This window comes from Chiloscyllium punctatum, chromosome 11 (genome assembly GCF_047496795.1).
Source record: "Chiloscyllium punctatum isolate Juve2018m chromosome 11, sChiPun1.3, whole genome shotgun sequence".
Taxonomy (NCBI): Eukaryota; Metazoa; Chordata; class Chondrichthyes; order Orectolobiformes; family Hemiscylliidae; genus Chiloscyllium; species Chiloscyllium punctatum.
The window spans coordinates 89,176,025-89,197,279 of NC_092749.1; the positions used below are offsets into that span (position 1 = coordinate 89,176,025).

At 39.5% G+C, this 21,255-nt stretch overlaps 1 protein-coding gene across 3 annotated transcripts in view; it reads left to right on the forward strand.

Annotated features, from left to right (window-relative positions):
• LOC140483173 (parkin coregulated gene protein homolog) overlaps nt 1-21,255 on the forward strand; it is a 354,639-nt gene that overhangs the window by 73,391 nt on the left and 259,993 nt on the right. For 2 of the 3 annotated variants that reach the window (XM_072581210.1, XM_072581209.1), the window contains exon 2: nt 12,845-12,979. The exons of the other annotated variant lie outside the window; for it this stretch is intronic. In XM_072581210.1, the coding sequence (XP_072437311.1) occupies nt 12,845-12,979 (135 nt within the window). The remainder of the gene's footprint in view (nt 1-12,844; nt 12,980-21,255) is intronic. 3 annotated transcript variants of the gene reach the window in all.

Here is a 21,255-nt window from a genome sequence, read left to right on the forward strand (position 1 = left end):
CGGCAGTCAGCATGGTTTTCTTAAGGGGAGGTTATGTCTGACCAACTTGATTGAAGGTTTTGAAGACATGACCAGTTGTATAGGTAAGGGCAATGCATTTGACAGAGTCTACTTGTACCACAGCAAGGTTTTTGGTAAGGTCCTGCATGGAAGATTGATAGTGAAGGTCAGAGCTCATGTGAACAAAGTAAATTTGTCTAACTGGATCTGGAATTGGCTGACTGGCAGAAAGCAGAGGGTGATGGTTAAGGAGTGTTTTTCTGACTAGAAGCCTGAGTCCAGTGGGGTTCTACTGGGAAGAATTTTGAGGCCCTTGCTGTTATGGTATCTATGAACTTTTTCATTCCTCTCCCAACAAACACACTGACTTGGATCCCATTTACCACCCCTTGAGAAAAATAACAGGAAATGACATCACCACAGGAAATGACATCACCAACTCTCGGAAACACAAACAAATAAATAGAAAGTGGGCTACACCACCAGTGCTTCATTTGGAGGCTCACTGAAATGTTACCTAGTATGGTGATGAAACATCTGAAAACGAACCTTCCAGCTCAGTGAGCAAACCTACATCCACCGTACTCCAGGTGTGGCCTCACCAACATTCCTCTAACAATGAAATAAAATGTTCCACTGGCCTTCTTAAGTACTCACAAACCAATTTTTTTGGGATTCATACACAAGGACACAGAGTTTCCTCTGCATAGCAGCATGCTGCAACTTTTCACCATTTAAATAATACTCCATTTTGATGTTATTCCGACCAAAATGGATGACCTCACATTTACCAACATTGTACTCCATCTGCCAGACCTTTGCTTACTCACTTAATCTATCTAAACTCCTCTGCAGATTTTTAGTGTCCTCCACACACTTTGCTCTAACACACCTCTTAGTGTAATCTGCAAATTTTGATACACTGCACTTAGTCCCTAAGTCTAAATCATCTATGTAAATTGTAAACAGTTGCAGTTCCAGCATACCACTAGCCACTAATCACAAACCAGAAAAACACCCATTTCTCCCCACGCTTTGCTTTCTGTTAGTTAACTAATCTTCTCTCTATACTAATACATTACCCATAACACCATGAACCTTTATCTTATGCAGCAGCTTTTTGTGCAACACCTCATCAAATGCCTTCTGGAAACCTAGATACACCACATCCAGTAGTTCTCTGTTATCCACCACACTCATAATCTCCTCAAATAATTCCAGAATTAGTTAGACATGACTTGCCTTTCATGAACTTATAATGCATCTGCCCAATGGGACAATTTCTATCTAGATGTCTTGCTATTTCTTACTTTAATATAGATTCAAGCATTTTCCCCCAGTGCAGACATTAAACTAACGGGCCTCAAGTTACCTGCCTTTTGTCTACCTCCTTTCTTAAACGGTGATGTCACATTTACTATTTTCTAATCTGCTGGAACCTCCCTAGAGTCCAGCAAATTTTGCTATTTCCCCCATCAGCTTTTTTTTCATTGTGAGCTGTTGAAGTACATCTTCTAAGTTATACACAATTACTCCACTATGCATTGGTGGTGGAAGAAATTAATGTTGACGGTGTTAGATAGGGTGTTAATTATGCTGGTTATTTTGTTCTAAAAGGTACTGAGCTATTTGAGTGTTGTTTTAGCTGCACCCATCCAGTCAAATGCAGAATATTCCATCACAATTCTTTCTAGTATCTTGCAGAAAGATTTTGGGAATTCGAGAAGTGAGTTAGCACACAATTTATAACCAGTGTTTATGTGACCGTAACATTTCAGCTTTTTCATCAATAACCCCTCCAGGAAGTTAACAGTGAGGAATTAGTGATGGTAGATTGTCTCTTATTGGCATTTATGTGGCACTTGTCATTTATCCCTCCACCAAAGGGAAAATTTTTCTTGTCCACCATGTCTATGCCTCTCTTAATTTTATACATCTCAGTCATGTCTCCTGTCAGTCTCCTCTGCTGCAAGGAAAATAACTTCAGTCTATCCAATAAATTCTCCAGCCCAGACAACATCCTGGTAAATCTCCACTCTCTATAGAGTGATCTCATCCCTTCTGTAGTATGAATTCCAGAACTGCATATATTACTCCATCTGTGGCCAAGCCAATATTCCATACAATTCTGCATATCCTTCCAAGGCTTTGCCTTGGCTTTTAAAGGCAAGTTTCCCATAAGTTACCTACCTTTTCCACTACCTAAAGGAACCGGTAGACACTTGGTTGGCACACCAAGTTCCCCATGATCTATGGCACTTCCCGGGGTCTGACCATTCATCACGTATTCCCTTGTGTTTTTCTGTTCTGCCTAAATATATCATTTCCCACCGATCAAGATTGAATTCCATTTGCCACTAATCTGTATATCAGACCAGTCCTTCTATATCATCATGTAATCTAAGGCTATCCTCCTCACCTCACTTTTTGTATTATCTACAAACTTACTGATCAACTATCCTATATTCAAGTCTAGGAGAAAGACAGGACAGCAGCTGCTGGAGATCAAAGTCGAAAAGTGTGGCACTGAAAAGCACAGCATGTCAGGCAGCATCCGAGGAACAGGAGAATCAACATTTCGGGCATAATCCCTTGGAATGCCATGCGTCTAGGAATTCTCGTGCATGTCTCTGTTTGGCTTGCCTTAGGATGGATGTGTTGTCCTAGTCGAAGTGGACAGACAGAAAACTAGCCACCAGGACATATGAACATCAACTTACCACAAAACAACATGACCCATTCTCTCCAGTATCCTTACATACGGATGAGGAAGGACATCAGATGTTGTGAAACTTGAAAGGGTTCAGAAAAGATTTACAAGGATGTTGCCAGGTTTGGAGGATTTGAACTATAGAGAGAAGTTGAATAGGCTAGGGTGGTTTTCCCTGGAGCATCGGAGGCTGAGGGGTGACCTTATACAGGCTTAATAAATCATGAGGGGCATGCATTGGATAAATAGACAAAGTCTTTTCACTGGTATGGGGACCTCCTGAAACTAGAGGACATAAGTTTAGGGTGAGAGGGGAAGATATAAAAGAGACCTAAGAGGTAACGTCTTCACTCAGAGGGTGGTACGTGTATGGAATGAGCTGCTGCAGGAAGTGGTGAAGTCTAGTCCAATTGCAATATTTAAAAGGCATCTGGATAGGTATATAAATAGGAAGGGATTGGAGGGATAGGGGCCAGGTGCTGGCAGGTGGGACTAGATTGGGTTGGGATATCTAGTCGGCATGGACGAGTTGGACCGAAGGATCTGTTTCCGTGCTGTAGATCTCTATGACTCTATGACTGGGACCAACACATCCATTCCAGGACAAGCCAAACAGAGACATGCACGAGAATTCCTAGAAACTTGGTGTTCCAACTGGAACTCAACAAACACATTGATTTGGATCCCATTTACCACCCCCTGAGAAAAAGAACAGGAAATGACACCACAGGAAATGACATCACCTACCCAAGGAAACTCAATCATATAAATAGAAAGCGGGCTGCACCACCAGTGTTTCATTCGAAGGCTCCCTGAAGATGTTACCTAATATGGTGACGAAACATCTGAAAATGAATCTTCCAGCTCAGAGAGCAAACTTACATCCAGAACCCCAACCTGAGTTACAAACCTTCTTAAAACTCGCTGGATTACTGTGTACAGTTTTGGCCTCCTATTGGCACTGGAGGGGTGCAGTGAAGGTTCACAAGGTTGATTCCAAACTTGAGAGGATTAGCTTATGAGGAGTGGTTGAGCAGACTGGAACTATACTCATTGGAATTTAAAAGAGTGAGGAGGCAATAGATTAGATAGAAGCAGGGAGGTTGTTTTCAATAGCGAGTGAAAGTAGAACTAAGGGGCAACATGGTGGCACAGTGGTTAGCACTGCTGCCTCACAGCGCCAGAGACCCGTGTTCAATTCCCGCCTCAGGCAGCTGTCTATGTAGAGTTCGCACATTCTCCCTGTATCTGTGTGGGTTTCCTCCGGGTGCTCCGGTTTCCTCCCACAATCCAAAAATGTGCAGGTTAGGTGAACTGGCCATGCTAAATTGCCCATAGTGTTAGGTGAAGGATTAAATGTAGGGTAATGGGTCTGGGTGGGTTGCTCTTCGGAGGGTAGTTGTGGACTTGTTGGGCTGAAGGGCCTGTTTCCACACTGTAAGTAATTTAAACTCGGGGTACAGCCTCAAAATAAAGGGGAGCAGGTTCAAGACTGAGTTGAGGTGGAATTTCTTCACCAAAAGCCTGTGAGCTTGTGGAATTCTCTGCCCTCTGAAGCAGCTGAGGTAATTTCATTGAATGTTTTTAAGGCAAAGATAGATTTTGAAGAGTGAAGGAATTAAGGGGTATGGTGAGTGGACAAGTAAGTGGAGCTGAGTACATGAAAATATCAGCCATGATCTTATTGAATGGTGGAACAGACTCAGTGGACCAGATGGCCGATTGGTGCTGCTATTTCTTATATTCTGATGTTCTCTGCATCTTCAAAACACCTTTCAAACTGGAAATCTCTTATCAGATGGAAGGACGTGTGCAATCGACACAGGGAAATATGATCACCTGAAAGTTTCCCTTCATGCCACACACCTTCCTGATTTGGAGCTATATTGCTGATCTTTTGTTGTTACTGTGTCAAAATCCTAAAACTTGTTTCCTGATTGCACTATAGGAGTACCTACACCCCCGACAACTTATATCTAGCCTTTAAGGATCCTTCTCAAAGTTTGTGTAATGCCCTCTTGTGTCCCTACCCCCTGAACTGGGAGGCCTGGGTTCAAGTCCCATTCTGTTCCAGAGTTATTTAATAACATCTGCAAACAGGCTAATTAGAAAAATAGGTCAATGTTTGTGTTGTTAGTTCTGCAAAGTCCAGGATTTTTTTTTCTGGCTCCGTCTTAGCAGTAACTGTGGAGCAAATGAATCGAGGAGGTAGGTTTGCTTAGCTTGGAGGGCCTGAGGAAAGCATGCTTAATCTCCTTGGTTCAGGTAGTGCTATAAAAACATAAATTTAACTTTTTTCCATCCTCTAATTTGCTAAGTTTCCAAAAATACCCTCCTGTTCTTAAAAACATCCTTTCTATATTTCAACTGAGTCACCTCTGATTCTTTCAAACTCTAGATGATACAGGCTTAGCCTGTCTCGCCTTTCCTCATAAGGCAATCCACTCATTCAAGTCTTAGTCAATAAGCCTTCTCTGAACAGGTTTCAAAGCATTAACATCCTTTTGTAGGTACAGGGAACAATACTGTACATCGTACTCCAGTTGAGTCTCAATAATGCCCAGTAAACTAAAGCATAACCTCCCTACTCTTGCATTCAACTCCCATCACAATAAGCCATAACATTCTATTAACTTTCCTGATTACTTGCTACACCTGCACACTAACCTTCTGTGATTTGTACACTTGGACAGCAAGATCTCTCCACGTCTTGAGCTCTGCAACCTCTCTATTTAGATAAAATGCTTCTTTTCTATTCTTTCTGACAAAATGGACAGTTTTCCATTTTTCCACATTGTATTCCATTTGTAATTTTGTTCATTTACTTAAACTAACTATAGCCCTTTGTGGGCCCTTTATCGTAGAAACATATAAACCCTACAATGTGGAAGCAGGCCATTCATCCCATTAAGTCCACACTTACCGTCTGAAGATTGTCCCACCCTGACCCACTCCCCTATCCTATCTTTTTGCATTTCCCGTGCCTAATTCATCTATAATGCACATCCAAGGGCACTATGAGCAATTTACCATGGCCAATTCACACAACTTGCATATCTTTGCACTGTGGGAGGAATCCAGAGTGACTGGAAGAAACCTACGCAGCACGGAGAATGTGCAAACTCCACACTGACAGTTGTCCAATGGTGAAATCAAACACGTGTCCTGGCACTGTGAGCCAGCAGTGCTAACCACTGAACCACCATGCTTCCCTTATGTCCTGTTCAAAACTCACTTTCCTGAACTATATTTGTATCAATAAATTTAACTATCATGTCTTTGGCCCTTTCATCCAAATCATTTATATGAATTGTAAAGCGTTGAGGTCCTGGCAGCAACCCCTCTGGGACATCGGTCATGATACACAGCCATCGTGCAAAACACCTATTTTTCCCGTTCTCTGCTTCTAATGAACCAGCCAATCATGTTACACCCAACACCATGAGCTTTTATATTCCACAATAACCTATGAAGTGACACCTTATCAAGTGTCTCCTGGAAATCTATGTGCAATTCATCCACTAGTTCCCCTTTATCAATATAACAAGGTACTACTTCAAATATTTTCTAGAAAGACCTTCAAGCTAGATCGAGGATAAAATCCATCAGGTCCCAGGAGTCATCAACTCACAGTTGAATAATTTACTCAGTACTACTTCCCTGATAATTGTAGTTTCATGCATTTTTCAGTCCTTTTCAATACCTGATAAACAGCTATCTCCAGGATGCTTCCTATTTCCTCTCCAGTGAAGACCAATATAAGTCATCTGTTCAATTCATCTGCCATCTCTTTATCCATTACTAATTCCCCAGACTAATTTTCTCGGGCCAACACTTACTTTGTTAACTGTTTTTCTAAACATCTGAAGAAACTTTTCCTGTCTATGAGTGTATATTTAGCTAAATTTGTCTCACACTGTAATCATCAATATATTAGTATTTCTTTGGATTTAAAAAAAAATATTCTGTTCAATCTTCTAATCTGCCATCTATCTTTGCACATTTATACATCTTTTCTTTGAGGTTAATAACATTTTTGACTTTTTTTAGTTAGCCATCGATGACAAGACCATGCCATAGATTTTTTTTTATTTGTTGGAATCTATATACTTTGTGTTTTCTGGAATATCCCCTTATTTGCCTATCCCAGAACCTAAACAGCCAGTTCACTTCTACTAGCTCTGCTTTTATGCTCTCATAATGGCCATTGTTTATATTCAAAATGGTGGTCTTAGATCCACACTTCTCTCCCTTAAACTCTATGCAAACTTCAACCATCATATAGTCACTGCCACCAAGGGATGCTTTTATTATGAGGTCAGTAATTGGTCCGATCTTAATACTCAAACCATCTTCGTAAAGCCTGCTGTCTGGTTGGTACTACCCAAGCTAGTCTAAGAAATTTTCCCAAAATATTCAATTAATTCCTCACCTATACTATTTTTATCCAGTCTGATTTTTCCCGTCTGTATATAGATTAAAATCCCCCATGATAATTGCTGTTTCGTTATTTCTTCCCTGATATCTGCTCCTACATGGGTACTGTTAGGTGACTGTACAAAATTCTCTTTTGCCTTTATCATTCCTCATCCTTACCCAGACCGCTTCTATATCTTGGTTTCCTGAATGTGGTCATCTCTCTTGATTGTATTAATATCTTTAATTAACAGAGCTACTCCTCCACTTATTCCTAACTTTTTGTCCTTCCCTAATATCACATGCCTTCCAAAATTTAGGTCCTAATTTGATTTGATTTGATTTGTTTATTGTCACGTGTACCTAAGTACAGTGAAAAGCTTTGTTTACAAGCAGTACAGGCAGATCATAGCAAGCAAGCATATTCAGATCATCGGGTGGGAAAAAAACTTACACAGAGGCATACAAGTTACATCACATGGGGCATACATTAGCAAGATCAGAATTATTTGAAGTTAGAGAGTTCATTAATCAGTATAATAAAGGCCAGGAAAAAGCTGTGACTGAAGTTTAAGCTTCTGTATCTTCTGCTTGACAGAAGATGTTATAAGAGAGCATTACCAGGGTGCCGTATGTCTTTGATGTAGGCAGCCTTCTTACAGCAACGAGCTATGTAAATGGAGTCCATGGATAGAAGGTTGGCTTCTGTGATGGTCTGGGCTGTGCATACAACCTTCTGCAATTTCTTCCAGTCCTGGGCAGAGCAGTTGCCATATCATGCCATTAATCAAGGTTATCTTGAAGCCACACCTCAGTAATGACCAATAGATCATACTTATTTGTCTCAATTTGTACTACGAGTTCATCTGTTTTGTTTTGAATGCTGTGTACCATCCAATACAATGCCTGAAGTGTTTTGTTATTTTTTAATTCTAGTCTTACCTGCTGATTTGTCCCATAACCTGTATTATCTGTCCCTTCCTGTCGTTGTCTGTTTACTATTATTCCTTCCTTTATTGCCTTTTCCTCACTTCCTGTTGCACTTAACTTACCAGATTTGGGCCCTTGCCCCCACTATTTCACTTAAAACCCACATTATCTCCCTGGTTATGTGGTTTGAAAGAGCATCATTCCAAATATGATTCAGGTATAGACGATTCCCACTGTACAGATCCCACCTTCCCCAGTATTCTTGCCAGTAGCTTATGAACTGGAACCTACTTCACCCATGCCAGTCTTTCAGCTATGCATTCATCTCTTTAACCTTGCTTATCCTTTTCAAATTTGTGCATGGATCAAGTAATAATCTAGAGATTGTTATCTTGATGGAGTTATTTGGTAGTGTATGTTTTTTTTTTGCAGTTAGGTACGAAGTCATCTTCATACAACACTGCAGAGTTTCTTAATAGAACATAGGTTTATGACCTATTTGAGCATGAAAGCACCCCAAGGGAGATGATAGCTTTTTCCTCTTTAATAATGGCCTTTCTCCAAGAACCAGCCATTAACAGACCCTATCAATAGCACCGTTAATGATGATAGCCCTCAATTTCTTCATGTTAGGACTCTGCTGCTAACCTTTGTGCTAACCTCTTATTTGGCTGCTTGTCACTGCATGAATGCTGTCACAGAACCATACTTTGCTGAGTCACTAATTTCATCAACTCCCCCACTGATATGCCAACCATTCTCCAAGTCCAGGGCTTAAGTGTGGAAGTATATAAGATCATGAGAGGCATGGATAGGATGAATGCACTCGAATCTTTTCCCTAAAGGAATTGAGGACATCAGTTTAAGGTTAGAGGGGAAAGAATGAAAGGGACCCTGAGGGACAACTTTTTTACACAGAAGGTAGTAATCAGACAGAATGAGCTGCCAGCGGAAGTGGTTGGGGAGGGTACATTAACAACATTTAAAAGGCATTTGGACAAATACATGCAAAGGAAAGGTTTATGGGCCAAGTGCAGGGAACTGAGTTTCGCGTGGATGGACAATTTGGTCGGCATGGACCAGTTTGGGCTGAAGGGTCTGAAGATGAAAAGGGTATGTGAGAAAGGCACTATTGCAATAATCAATATGCAGGTGGACTGGGAAAATCTGGTTAGTAGCGAATCCCAACAGGCAGCTCTGGATTTGGTGATGGGCAATGAGGCAGACTTGATTTGGAAGTTTAAGGTGAAGGAATCCTTGGGAGTAATAGAATTCACCCTGCAATTTAAGAGGGAGAAGCTGGAATCAGATGTAAGGTGTTACAATTGAATAATGATAAATACAAATACAAGAGGGAGCAGCTGGCCAGAGTTAAATTTGAAGGGGACCCTAGCAGGCAAGATTAAGGAGTAGTAATGGCAGAGGTAATTAGGGAGGCACAGCAGAAATTCAATCTGAGGAAGAAGAAACATATTAAGGAGGGGACAAGGCAACTACTGCTGACAAGAGAAGTCAGAAACAGCATAAAAGCAAAAGAAAAAGCATACGATGTGTGAATATTAGTGGGAATCCAGAAGATTGAGAAGCCTTTACAAACCAGCAGAAAATAACTAAAAATGTAATAAGCGTGGGAGAAGATGAAGTATGAGAGACAGCGAGCCAGTAATATAGATAGCAAGAGTTTTTTTTAGATATCTAGAGGTTAAGAGAGAGGTAAGAGTGGACATTGGACTGCTGCAACATGAGGCTGGGAAAGTAGTAATGGGGAACAAAGAAATAGTGGTGGCACTGAAAACTGATACAGTTTTCACAGTGGAAGATATTAGCAACGTACCAGAACTTCAAGAGTCAGGGGACGAAGATAAGTGTCGTGATCACCATGATGGAGAAGATCTGCGAAGCTGAAAGATCTGAAGGTAGATAAATCACCTAGGATAGATAGACAATACACCAGAGGAGATTGTTGAGGCATTGGTGGTAATCTTTCAGGAATCACCGGACTTAAAGGTCCCGGAGAACTGAAAAATGGCTATTGTAATACCATGATTAAGAAGGGAGAGGGGCAGAAGACAGGAAACTATAGGCTGTTTTGCCTTGACCTCAGTCATTGGTCAGATTTTAGAGTCCATCATTAAGGATGAGTTTGAGAGGTACTTGGAAGTACATTATAAAATAGGGTTTAGTCAACACAGCTTCATCAAGGGAAGTCATGCCTGACAAATCTCTTAGCATTCTTTGAAGAGGCAATGAGTAAGTTAGACAAAGGAAAACCAGTGGACATAATCTATGTGGACATCCTGAAGGCCTTTGACAAAGTACCACACAGGAGGCTGCTCAATAGATAACAGCCCATGATGTTAAGACCAAAGTACTGACATGAATAGAGAATTGGCTGACTAGCAGAACTCAGAATATGCATAGACTAGAATTTTGGAATGGTAGCCGGTGACTTAGTGGAGTTCCATGTTGGGACCACAACTATTCATATTATACATTCGTGATCTGGATGAAGGAACTGAGGGCAATTTTGCTCAGTTTGCAGACGACACAAAGAAAGGTTGAGTGGTAGATAGTGTTGATGTAGCAAAGAAATTGAAGGAGGATTTAGACAGGTAAGGGGAGTGGGCAAAGAAGTGCCAAATGGAATACAATGTGGGCAAGTGTGATGTTGTGCACTTTGATCGAATGAATAGAGTTCTAGACTAAGGCAAGGGCTTAGGAAATCTGAAGCGCAAAGGGACTTGGGAGACTTAGTTCAAGATTCTCTTAACATGCAAGTACAGTTGGTAGTTTAGGAAGGCAAATTCAATGTTTGCATTCATTTCAAGAGGGCTGGAATACAACAGAAATGTACAGCTAAGGCTGGATAAGGCTCTGGCCAAACTGCATTTGGAATATTTATAGCAGTTTTGTGCCCTGTATTTTAGGAAGGATGTGCTGGCCTTGGAGGGAATCCATAGAATGATTTAGGGAACATAGGCTTGTCATATGAGGTGCAGTTGAGAATTCTGAATCTGTACTTGATGGTGTTTAGAAAGATAAAGGGGGGAACTCATTGAGATTTATAAAATACTGAGAGGCCTAGATAGAGTAGATGTGGAGAATATATTTCCATCAGTAGGATTGTCTAGGACCTGAGGGCACAGCTTCAGATTGAAGAGATGGCCCTTTAGAACTGATATGTGGAGCAATTTCCTCAACCTGAGAGTGGTTAATCTTTGGAACTAATTACCGCAGAGGGCTGTGGAGGCCAAGTCATTGAGTATATTTAAGATAAAGATAGTTTTTTTTAATTGGGTAAGGGGATCAAGGGTTATGGGGAGATGGCAGGAGAATGGATTTGAGAAATATATATGCCATGATCAAACAACAGGGCAGACTCAATGGGCTGAATGGCCGAATTCTGCTTCTCTATATTATGATCTTATGGTCTCCTGCTGTTTAGTCTTTTGTAGCATTCAGACATTAAGTAAATGAAATATATTGCTTTGTATGTTTGTGTTTTGTGGTGTGCATCATTAGCTTGGCATCATTTCATGATAGCAAGGACTTGGTGACTTGAGGGTTGAATACTAGTATACATTTGCTACATGTCAGTCCGGTAACCAGTTAATTGGTGTACGAATGCTATTGTGACAAGTGTTGCTGCTATGCAACAGTGATAAGGGACCAAAATTCCTTGAGGAACTTACTTGTAATGGGATGTTGACAGGCTCAGACTAGTCAATGAATTGATCAGTGGTTTCCCTCCTTTGTTAAGGGGTACTGTGAAGAGATAAGCTTGAGAGAAACCTCCCCTCAGCTGCACTGTTGTTCTTGACTACAGCACAATGCTTGGACCTCCTGTGATTGCATTTTTCATATTGCAGCTTCTTACAGGAGACAGCATTGATACATTCCAGCAGTCCTTTGTTGTGTGCTTGGCGCAGATTCCAGCAATCCTTTATTCCTGTGGGACTTCAAACTATTGGCCTATTATGATGTCAGCAATAACGATGAATATTCACAATGTGAAGTTCAGCCAGTTTCCAGGAAGACTTGTCAATTTCACTAACCATTAATCTCCTGCAAACCAAAGGTGGCAGTAGAGACAAATTTTTTGGCCTATGCCGAGACTGAACCTGTTACGTGTTTGTTTCAAGCTGCCATGTTCACCCTGCCAACTTCAGTCTGACCCCACCCCAGATGAAAATTCCATTGTCCTGCTACTGCCAGAATGAAGCCAAGATTGCAATGTTAGAAAATTCCCAACCATTATTCCTCTATCCATGATGAAAATTAAGGCACTTCTCTTTGGTTTTGGTTATTTGGTTGCTACATGCTACATGTCATATCAGACATAGTGGAAGATCATATGAAATGTAAGTATTACCAGTTCTAACCAGGCAAGATTGAATCTTACATTTCAAATTTGCACTATCCTGGGGTTTAACTTTGCTGGCTTTGGGTGATATGGGAATTTGACTTTGACTCCAACTTTGGACAATAATGTTGAATGAGCAATATTGATTCTAATTTTGAAACAACATAGTAGACATCCAGGGAGCAGTATTTTTAGGAAGGAGAAAGGTATTGGTAAAAGCATTAGTCAGATGGACCAAGCAGAAAATTGTCCTTTATCATGCAAAATAAATAAATTGGCTTTTATTTCACTTCCGCAATTCCATTGGCAAACCTTAGTCTGTCCTTGCATCTTCAACATCTTTATTAAATTTCTCATTGTTTGGTGAAACAGAATTCAGATTACTATAAAGATTATAAAGATACATTTTCTTATTGCTTTTCAAGGTCGTTGGTCCTTCATCTGCAGGATCTTTTCGCGAGAGACCCAGCGGACCTACAGCATTTCGCAAGTGTTATAAACGAGGCGATTTCCCTATTGCATTAGAGCATGGTTCACATGGAAATCGAATAGCCTGGAAGGTGAGTTGGAGTACAGTCATGGCAGACACTGCAAGACTGAAAGTAACGTTTCCTATTGCCAAACAAGGTTACTTCACAAATTAATCAGACAGAGTCATTTCGCAGTAAATAGCAGCAAGAAAAAGGTCTCCTGAGTCAGTTGCCCACCTTTGCTAACAATTAAATTATATCCAACGAAGGAGATGTGAGTCAGCTTTCCTTTGAGACTATTCTCTCCCAGCCAATCCATCTCCATTTTTATGAGGACCTGGCAACCCAAGCTATTTAAAACAGTCTATCAAGTAATGGAACTAGCTAAATGCATCAAGCAAGCAAGCATTTATCTCTCAAGCTTCATCTGTTCCTGCAGAATGTTTCCAAATGAAAGGTTTAATTACTTAAATGGATAAGGCATGCAATCTTGACCTATGTGATGTGGAGCAGAATATTAATGAAGGTCAATCCTTATTCTATTGCTGCTTTCAATAGCTGCAGCACATGTTAGCTGTATGCTGTTATGCATCTTCATATGGCCTAATCTTAGCCATTTATCTGGCAAAAAGGGAAGTAACTTCAAATAAAATGCAATATTTAATGAATACTCTGAAACTAGTATACAAAGCATAACGTAACAGGATAGTCATGTGTGAAAATTTTGAAACAGTTTAAAGTGCTATGTCTTACTGTGAACCAGACAGATTGAAATGCACGTTATTTCCATTGTGGAATTCATTAGTTTTTATTGTACAATCTTAGATTTAGCTCAATGCTAATTTTGTTTTGGCAATGTTTACAATTGCATAATATTTTAAAATATTTATATGGGCATTTGTTAACAAAGTGGTATTGTTTCTTCTTCATTCCATAGAGTTCAAAAGCATCAATAAAGTTGGTATAATGTTTAAAATACGATACTGATGCAATACTTGAAGTGATTTATTTTGATGACTTTGTTACTGGATACTGTTATAAACCGTCCTCTAAGAACTAAAACTGAAACACCTATAGTCTGTAAAAAAGAGCGCGAAAAATAATGTAACCTGCTTTCCAGCAACTTCTAGTGGTTGAATAAAATACCTACCTTAAGAAAAAAAGCCCATCATTAGGAAAAGATGGCTTCATTCTTTTTTCTTTTAAACCCTTAACTCCATTATATTACTAGATCCATAGTTCATTAATCTTGAGTTACACATTTTAGACTAATTCTATTTGTATAGAACATTGAACACGACTGTTTCTATCTTATATGAGCATTTTGTTTAAACTCGTGATAAAGCATCCTCAATAATATTTTCATGACCTACAACATATACAATCTGTAAATTAAATCCTTGAAACATGAGACTCCAACAAATTAATCTGGTGTTCTTGTCCTTAGTCTTTCCAGAAATGTCAAAGGATTCTAACAGGTATACACAATAGGCTCTAATGCATTGTTTGCAATGTAAACATTAACATGTTGTAAAGCCATTACCAAACTCCATAACTTTTTTCAATTATTGAACATTTTTTCTGGCGGATATTGAGTTTTTTGAAAAATAACTGATTTGTCTTTCAATTCCGTAATAATCTTCTTGTAGCAACATAGCTCCTACATCACCTGCATTGATGGCAACTTTGAAGGGTTTCAAAACATTTGGCATGGCTAAAACTGATGCGGTGGTTAACTCTGCTTTTAAATTCTTAAATGCCTCTTGGCGTTGTTCTGTCCACTGAAATTTTGTTTTTTTGAACAAATCTTGGTACAAGTTTCCTGTAGAATTCACTCAATCCTAAAAATTGTAGCACTTCCTTCTTCGAGAATGGTCTTGGGAATTCCTGGATGGTCTTTGTCTTCATGTTCCTTGATCTCATCTGTCCATATTCGATGTTGTGCCCTAAAATGTCACTTCCACCTTCACAAGTTCTGTTTTTGACAATGTTATGACCAATCTTGCCCTCCATAGACTCTGAAAGAGCTCTGTTAAATGCTCCATGTGATCTTTCCACAAATGGCAAAAGATCAATAAGTCATCTATGTAGATGGCACAATTAGTCAATCCTGCAACAACTCTGTTCATAGGCCCTTGAAAAGTGGCTAGCACGTTTTTCATTCCAAAGGGCATCACTTTAAATTGATATAGCCCATTTGGGGTTACAAAAGCAGAAACATCTTTCACTCTTTGTTACTCTTTGCCAGTAATCACAAAGTAAATCCAACTTTGTGATGTAAGTGACTTGTCCTACTTTTTCCACAAAATCCTCCAGACTTGGAATTGGGTATATGAGTCAGATTTAGTCATAGTGTTGAACTTCCAATAGTTTACACAGAATTGTTGAGTACCAGCAGGTTTGGAAGCTAACATGCTAGGCGAACTCCACTCACTTTGATCCATCTCTGTGATGTCCTCCTGGAGCATTGCTTCCACTTCCTTCTGAACCTGCACTGCTTTGAGAGGATTATGCCTGTAGGTGTGTTGTTTTATTGGAACAGCATTACCTACATCAACTTCCTACTAGGGCAATAGTCTTCCCTATTCTATTTCTTCATGGGTCCTCATCACACTGTAACAAGTCTTTCAAATCAGTTCTCTGTTCCATGGACAGATAACTCACTACCCTACCCCATCCCTTGAGGACTTTCTCATTATTCAATTTATTTGGAGGTACATCAAACTCCAAATCATCGGGATTTGATTCCTCACTCTGAGTGGCAGTAACAAATACCTGTTTCTCTGGTTCCCTTTCCCTGTCTTAGTAACATTTTAGCATGTTCAAATGACATACCCAAAATACATTTTCCTATCTGGCATCTTTACCAGATAATTCACCTGACCTAACTTCTTCTCAATCTGACAGGGACCACTAAACCTTGCTTTTGAGGGATTTCCTACCACTGGTAGCCAATACTTTATTCCCATGGGCGAACATATGAATTTTAGATTTTTTATCTGCTCCTTGCTTCATTAAGTGCTCTGCCACCTTCAAATGTTGTCAAACTAATTCACCTACTCTCTTCAATCTTTCTCTCACCTCCGATACATAATCCAACTGTGAAATTCTAACTTCGGACCTATCAACTTTTCTTAATTAATTTCAAAGGCCCTCTTATTATCAATTTGAATGAGGTAAACTGAGTCAATTAATTGGAGCATCTCTAATTGCAAATCATATATATGGGATACCTTTATCCCATTCATTTGGGTAATCCTGACTTTAACCCCTCAACATGGTCTTTAGGGTCTGATGCTACCTTTCCAATGCTCCCTGGGATTCAGGACTGTATGCACTTGATGCAAAGTGTTTGATTCTAAACTGTCCATGACCACCTTAAGTAATTTGGCAATAAAATTGGACCCCTGGTCTGACTGAATCCCACTGGGTAATCCATAACTCTTAAAGAAAGCAAGCAACTCTTTGTCAACCAGTTTTGCCTTTACACTCTGTGATAGAATTGCCTAAGAAAACCCAGTAGACACATCCATTACAGTTAGCGAATACTGGTTCCTACTTTTGGTTTTCGGGAGGGGACCTGCACAATCAATTATAACCCGTATAAAAGGTTCTTCAAATGTGGGAATTGGCATCAAGGGTGTTGATGTGATCACCTCCTATGGCTTGCCCACCATCTGACACATCTGACAGGTACGGTAAAATTCAATCTTTTTGTACAGAGGAACCTCAGTTATCCGAATATCAATTATCTGAATTTCATATTATCCGAACAAGATCTTAAAGTCCCACAAAAACATTACCTCAAAGAGGTAAGTGAATTCGGATTACCTGTACTGAAAAACATGTGAAAATTCTGGGAAAATGCTGGTAGGTATAGGGAAAACTGGATGACTAAAGAAATTGGAGATTTGGTTAAGAAAAAGAAGGAAGCGTATGCCAGCTATATACAGAATAGATCGAGTGAATCCTTAGAAGAGTATAAAGGCAGTAGGAGTATACCTGAGAGATAAATCAGGAAGGAAAAAAGGAGACATGAGATAGCTTTGGCAATTAGAGTTAATGCGAATCCAAAGGATTTTTACAAATATATTAAGGACAAAAGGATAACTAGGGAGAAAATAGGGCCCCTCAAAGATCAGCAAGGCAGCGTTTGTGTGGAGCTGCAGGAGATGGGGAAGATACTGAACGAGTATTTTACATCAGTATCTACTGTGGAAAAGGACATGGAACATATGGAATGTAGGGAAATGGATGGTGACATCTTGAAAAATGTCCATATTACAGAGGAGGAAGTGCTGGATGTCTTGAAATGCATAAAGGTGGATAAATCCCCAGGACCTGATCAGGTGTACCCGAGAACCATGTGGGAAGCTAGGAAACTGATTGCTGGGCGTATTGCTGAGATATATGTATCATCGGTAGTCACAGGTGAGATGCCAGAAGACTGGAGGTTGGCTAACATGGTGCCACTTTTTAAGAAAGGTGGTAAGGACAAGTCAGGGAACTATAGACCAGTGAGTATCACTCTAAAAACAGAGAAACACAAGCACCTCAAGCAACAGAGGCTGGAGTTTTTTTTACATAGTGGATAGTTACATAGCCCTTTGGAAAATTAAGTGCTTTATTCCTGTCACTTCACCGAGCCGTTCCTGAAAAAAATGGCAGAGAAAATAAACATATGTGCGAGGCAGTGTTTCTGTTTTTCTATCACAAAACTGAGTTCAGCCGAAACTGACAAATGCTCTTGTGATTGTAGAAGCTGTTCAGGACCTTGCTTGATGCTGGGATTTCCTATATTTATGTGCTGGTAAGGGTTTAGTCCTTCTCAGTTTAACCTGGAAATTGCAGAATGCAAAGATTAGTTTGTTTAAATAGCAGAATTATCAAAATTATAGATTTAAACAAACTCTCCAGTAAAACACAACGTTAGATCAGTATGGCTTCCCTTGTTTAAGGTCACATCAATTATCCAAATAATCAGTTAACCGAACTAAATACTGCCAGCCCGTCTTGTTCAGATAATCGAGGTTCCTCTGTAATCTAGGCCAATAAAACTGCTTCTGTATCTTATCCTGAATTTTCTCACTCCTAGATGTTCTCCTATAGGTAATTCATATGCTACCCGCAATATTTCCTGTCTGTATTCTACCAGCAACGCCATTTGGTGTACACTTCCATTCATTTCTCATCGGCACAAACCTGCCAAGGTCTTCATTTCCACCTTAAGATTTTATCTTCAAGGTAAAACCATTCTGGAATATTCATTGATTCCTCTTCCGAGTAGGCTTTATGATATAAATCCTTTATCGTCTCATCTTTCTGCTGTAACTGTCAATCTGCCAGAATAAACTCCTCAATCTGATCGTCTACTTGTTTAGGTTTTTCCTTTACCATCTCATCAAACAGGGTGTCAGCTAATTGGGTCTCAACTCCTTCATCTTTCTTTTTTATTCTTTCTTCTTGTTTTAATTTATGGCTGTGGGAACTTGTCACCGCACAGTTCAGAAAAATTCCAGGGTATTTTTCTTTTAAATCCTCAGTTTCCTGATTTTCCTTTGGCTTTTCCACTACAATGGGCATCACTCATACCTGTGATCTAGCTATATTACTTCCAAGAATAAACTGGATTCCTGGGATAGCCAAGTTTTCCATCACTCCCACTATCACTTCCCCAGTTTTGATTGAACTTTCTAGCCTTGACTTACACACCGGGAACATTGAATCCTCTCTCTATTTAATCCACAGATGACCACTCTCTCAAGCAATATTTCAGAAGGAGTGCAAATATTTTCATCTCTTACTATTAGAGATAGACTAGCTCCCATATCTTTCAATATTTCAAATGCTTTACCTCCTCCACCCTGCATAAATCTTACCCACACAGGTGAAGTCTTTGAAAAGATTGAGCACGATCTTTCAGTCCAACCCATGATTAGGCTCTCCAATCTACTGCAGTTCCTCAACTTCTCTTGGGATTTCCTTCATTGTCTTGACTAATCCCACTGGTTTAGCCTCTTTCAGCACATCCTTTTTCCTAATGCCTTTCTTAAACCACCAACAGTGTGACTTTGTGTGTCTCACCTTTATTGCAGTGACAACAACTTTCACCCCTTTTCCATCCTTTTGAGTTTATTTTTTCACTTGTGGTAAACTGTTCCCAGTGTGATCTACTACTTATTTTTCATTGAAGGATCTCCCTCTTTCCAAATTTCTATCTCTCACGGAATGAAATTGCTGTCGGAATCTAGATTTTGATTTATGAACTATGCATATTCATCTGCCATCTCTGCAGCTATTTTCACTGTTTTAACTTTCTGTTCTTCAACATGAGCTCTTATCATTTCTGGAATGAGTTTTTAAACTCCTCCAGCAGACTAATATCAGTAAGAGCCTCATATGTCTTTTCTATCTTTAACACTCTCATCCATCTATTGAACTTGCTCTGTTTAATTCATTCAAACTTGATATAAGTCTGACCTGGTTCCTTTCTTACATTTCTGAACCATTGTCTATTTGCTTGTGGTACCAATAGCCTTTTTTACTTCATATTCTCCTGACGCCTCCTGTGACAGTGGGCTGCAACACTTCATTAGCTCTATCAACCTACCAACTGTGTTTGGATCAAGAAAACCCACATAGTCTCTGGCCACGTCATTTGTTTAGCCACTTTCTCAAATGAGATGGAAACCTTTCCACATCCTTCTCATCAAATTTAGACAATGCTTGAATATTTTTAAACAGATTCCCACCAGGCCTATGGCTACAATGGGTTTGCTCATCATCACTATCCTCCTCACTAAACCTACCTTCTACTTTCATCTCCATTCTTTTAAGCCAACCTGCCTGTCTAATTGCCAACTTCTGGAGTTCAAACTCTCTCTCCCTTTCTTCTCTTTTTCCCTTTCTTTTACTTGTGCCTTCCTCTCCTTTTCTTTTTCCTCTGCTTTTAACCGTAATTCAAACCATTTCAGTTTCCTTTTACTATCTAACTCCAATTGTCTCATTTGCAATTTTTTTGTTCTAATCCCACTGAACTTGACTATTTCTGTGTTATATCTAAATGCTTGGCTAACTCTGTTACAATTTCAACTTTCTTATTATCCCAAGTTAAACCCAATTTTAGTGGGTTTGCTAATTCTACAAATGTTACCTTTTTCTGTCTTTCTAAACTTTCTTGGCACATTTGGGAAGGACCTTTAACCCCCAGAACCTCTTTTGCAATGTTAAGAGCCATTTCCCCACTTTTGATTTAACTAACAACAAGCAACCAAAATTAAACAGATTTTCCATTTCTCACTTAAGTTTCATTTAAAGACCTCGGTCACTAGTCCTCAAGTCTGTTTAAATCTTCTGGGACCTTTTGTATCCTTAACCTGTTCAAATCTGTCCAAATCCTGGACCCATGCCCCAAATCTATTATAAAGCAAAGGTTGACTCCCTCCAAGAACTGAAATGGAAACACCCAAAGAGGAGCACCTTGCCAGATTATAATAGAGTGTGAATAGTTGTGTAACCTGACTTTCAACAACTTCTAGTGGTTAAATAAAATAAATCCCTGACATTCACTTCAAAATCAACAAGTAACAATTTATTTATCTAACTCAAACAGTGAATAAATTAACTAAACTATTAACAAACCGAATAAATTCCTTATAACTACAGGGTACTAACCAATCCCAAAAAACACAAGATTCCATTGTATACTGTTCCAATAAATACAAGTCCCTTTCATACAACAGAAAAACAGAATTTAATCTCTTGAATTTATAGCCAGGTGACATGTCTTCTGGAATGTTCTGTGCTTTCTCTGTGTTCTTCTGTTAGGAATGCCTTTTCCTCCAATTTTTCTGTCAGGAATACCTATGTTACTTAAATTGTCTTTTCTCTAATACATAGATGACAGTGAGAGGCAATTTCTCTCTCGAGAGAGAGAGACATGAGGGCTGTTAGCTCTGGTGGATGGCAGTTAGCGTTCTGGAGTCTTTGTCCAACTGTCCCCTTCTTTTACACCTGTGATGACAGATCAATATTTCTTACAATATGATTGGTCCTATGTTGTCAAAACCATCCAATTTAAATGTAATAGATTTTTTGATATCAAGTGCCTATTTAAAGTTAATTGGCTAAATTCAAAAACCTGTTGTCTTGGTAAAGCTGCTGCTTGGCCTGCTAACTGTACAGCCTTTTGATACAAATGTTTCAGTTTGGGCTCTGTGTCCTTGCAAATTTAAGCTGCTGCTCACAAACATCTATTTTAAGCACTAAGCACAGAGAGAAAAAAAACTTTATTTTAAGAGGACCACACAATGCTTTTCCCATTTTACAATTTTACAAACATCAAATTCTAGCTTTCTGCCTGCAAT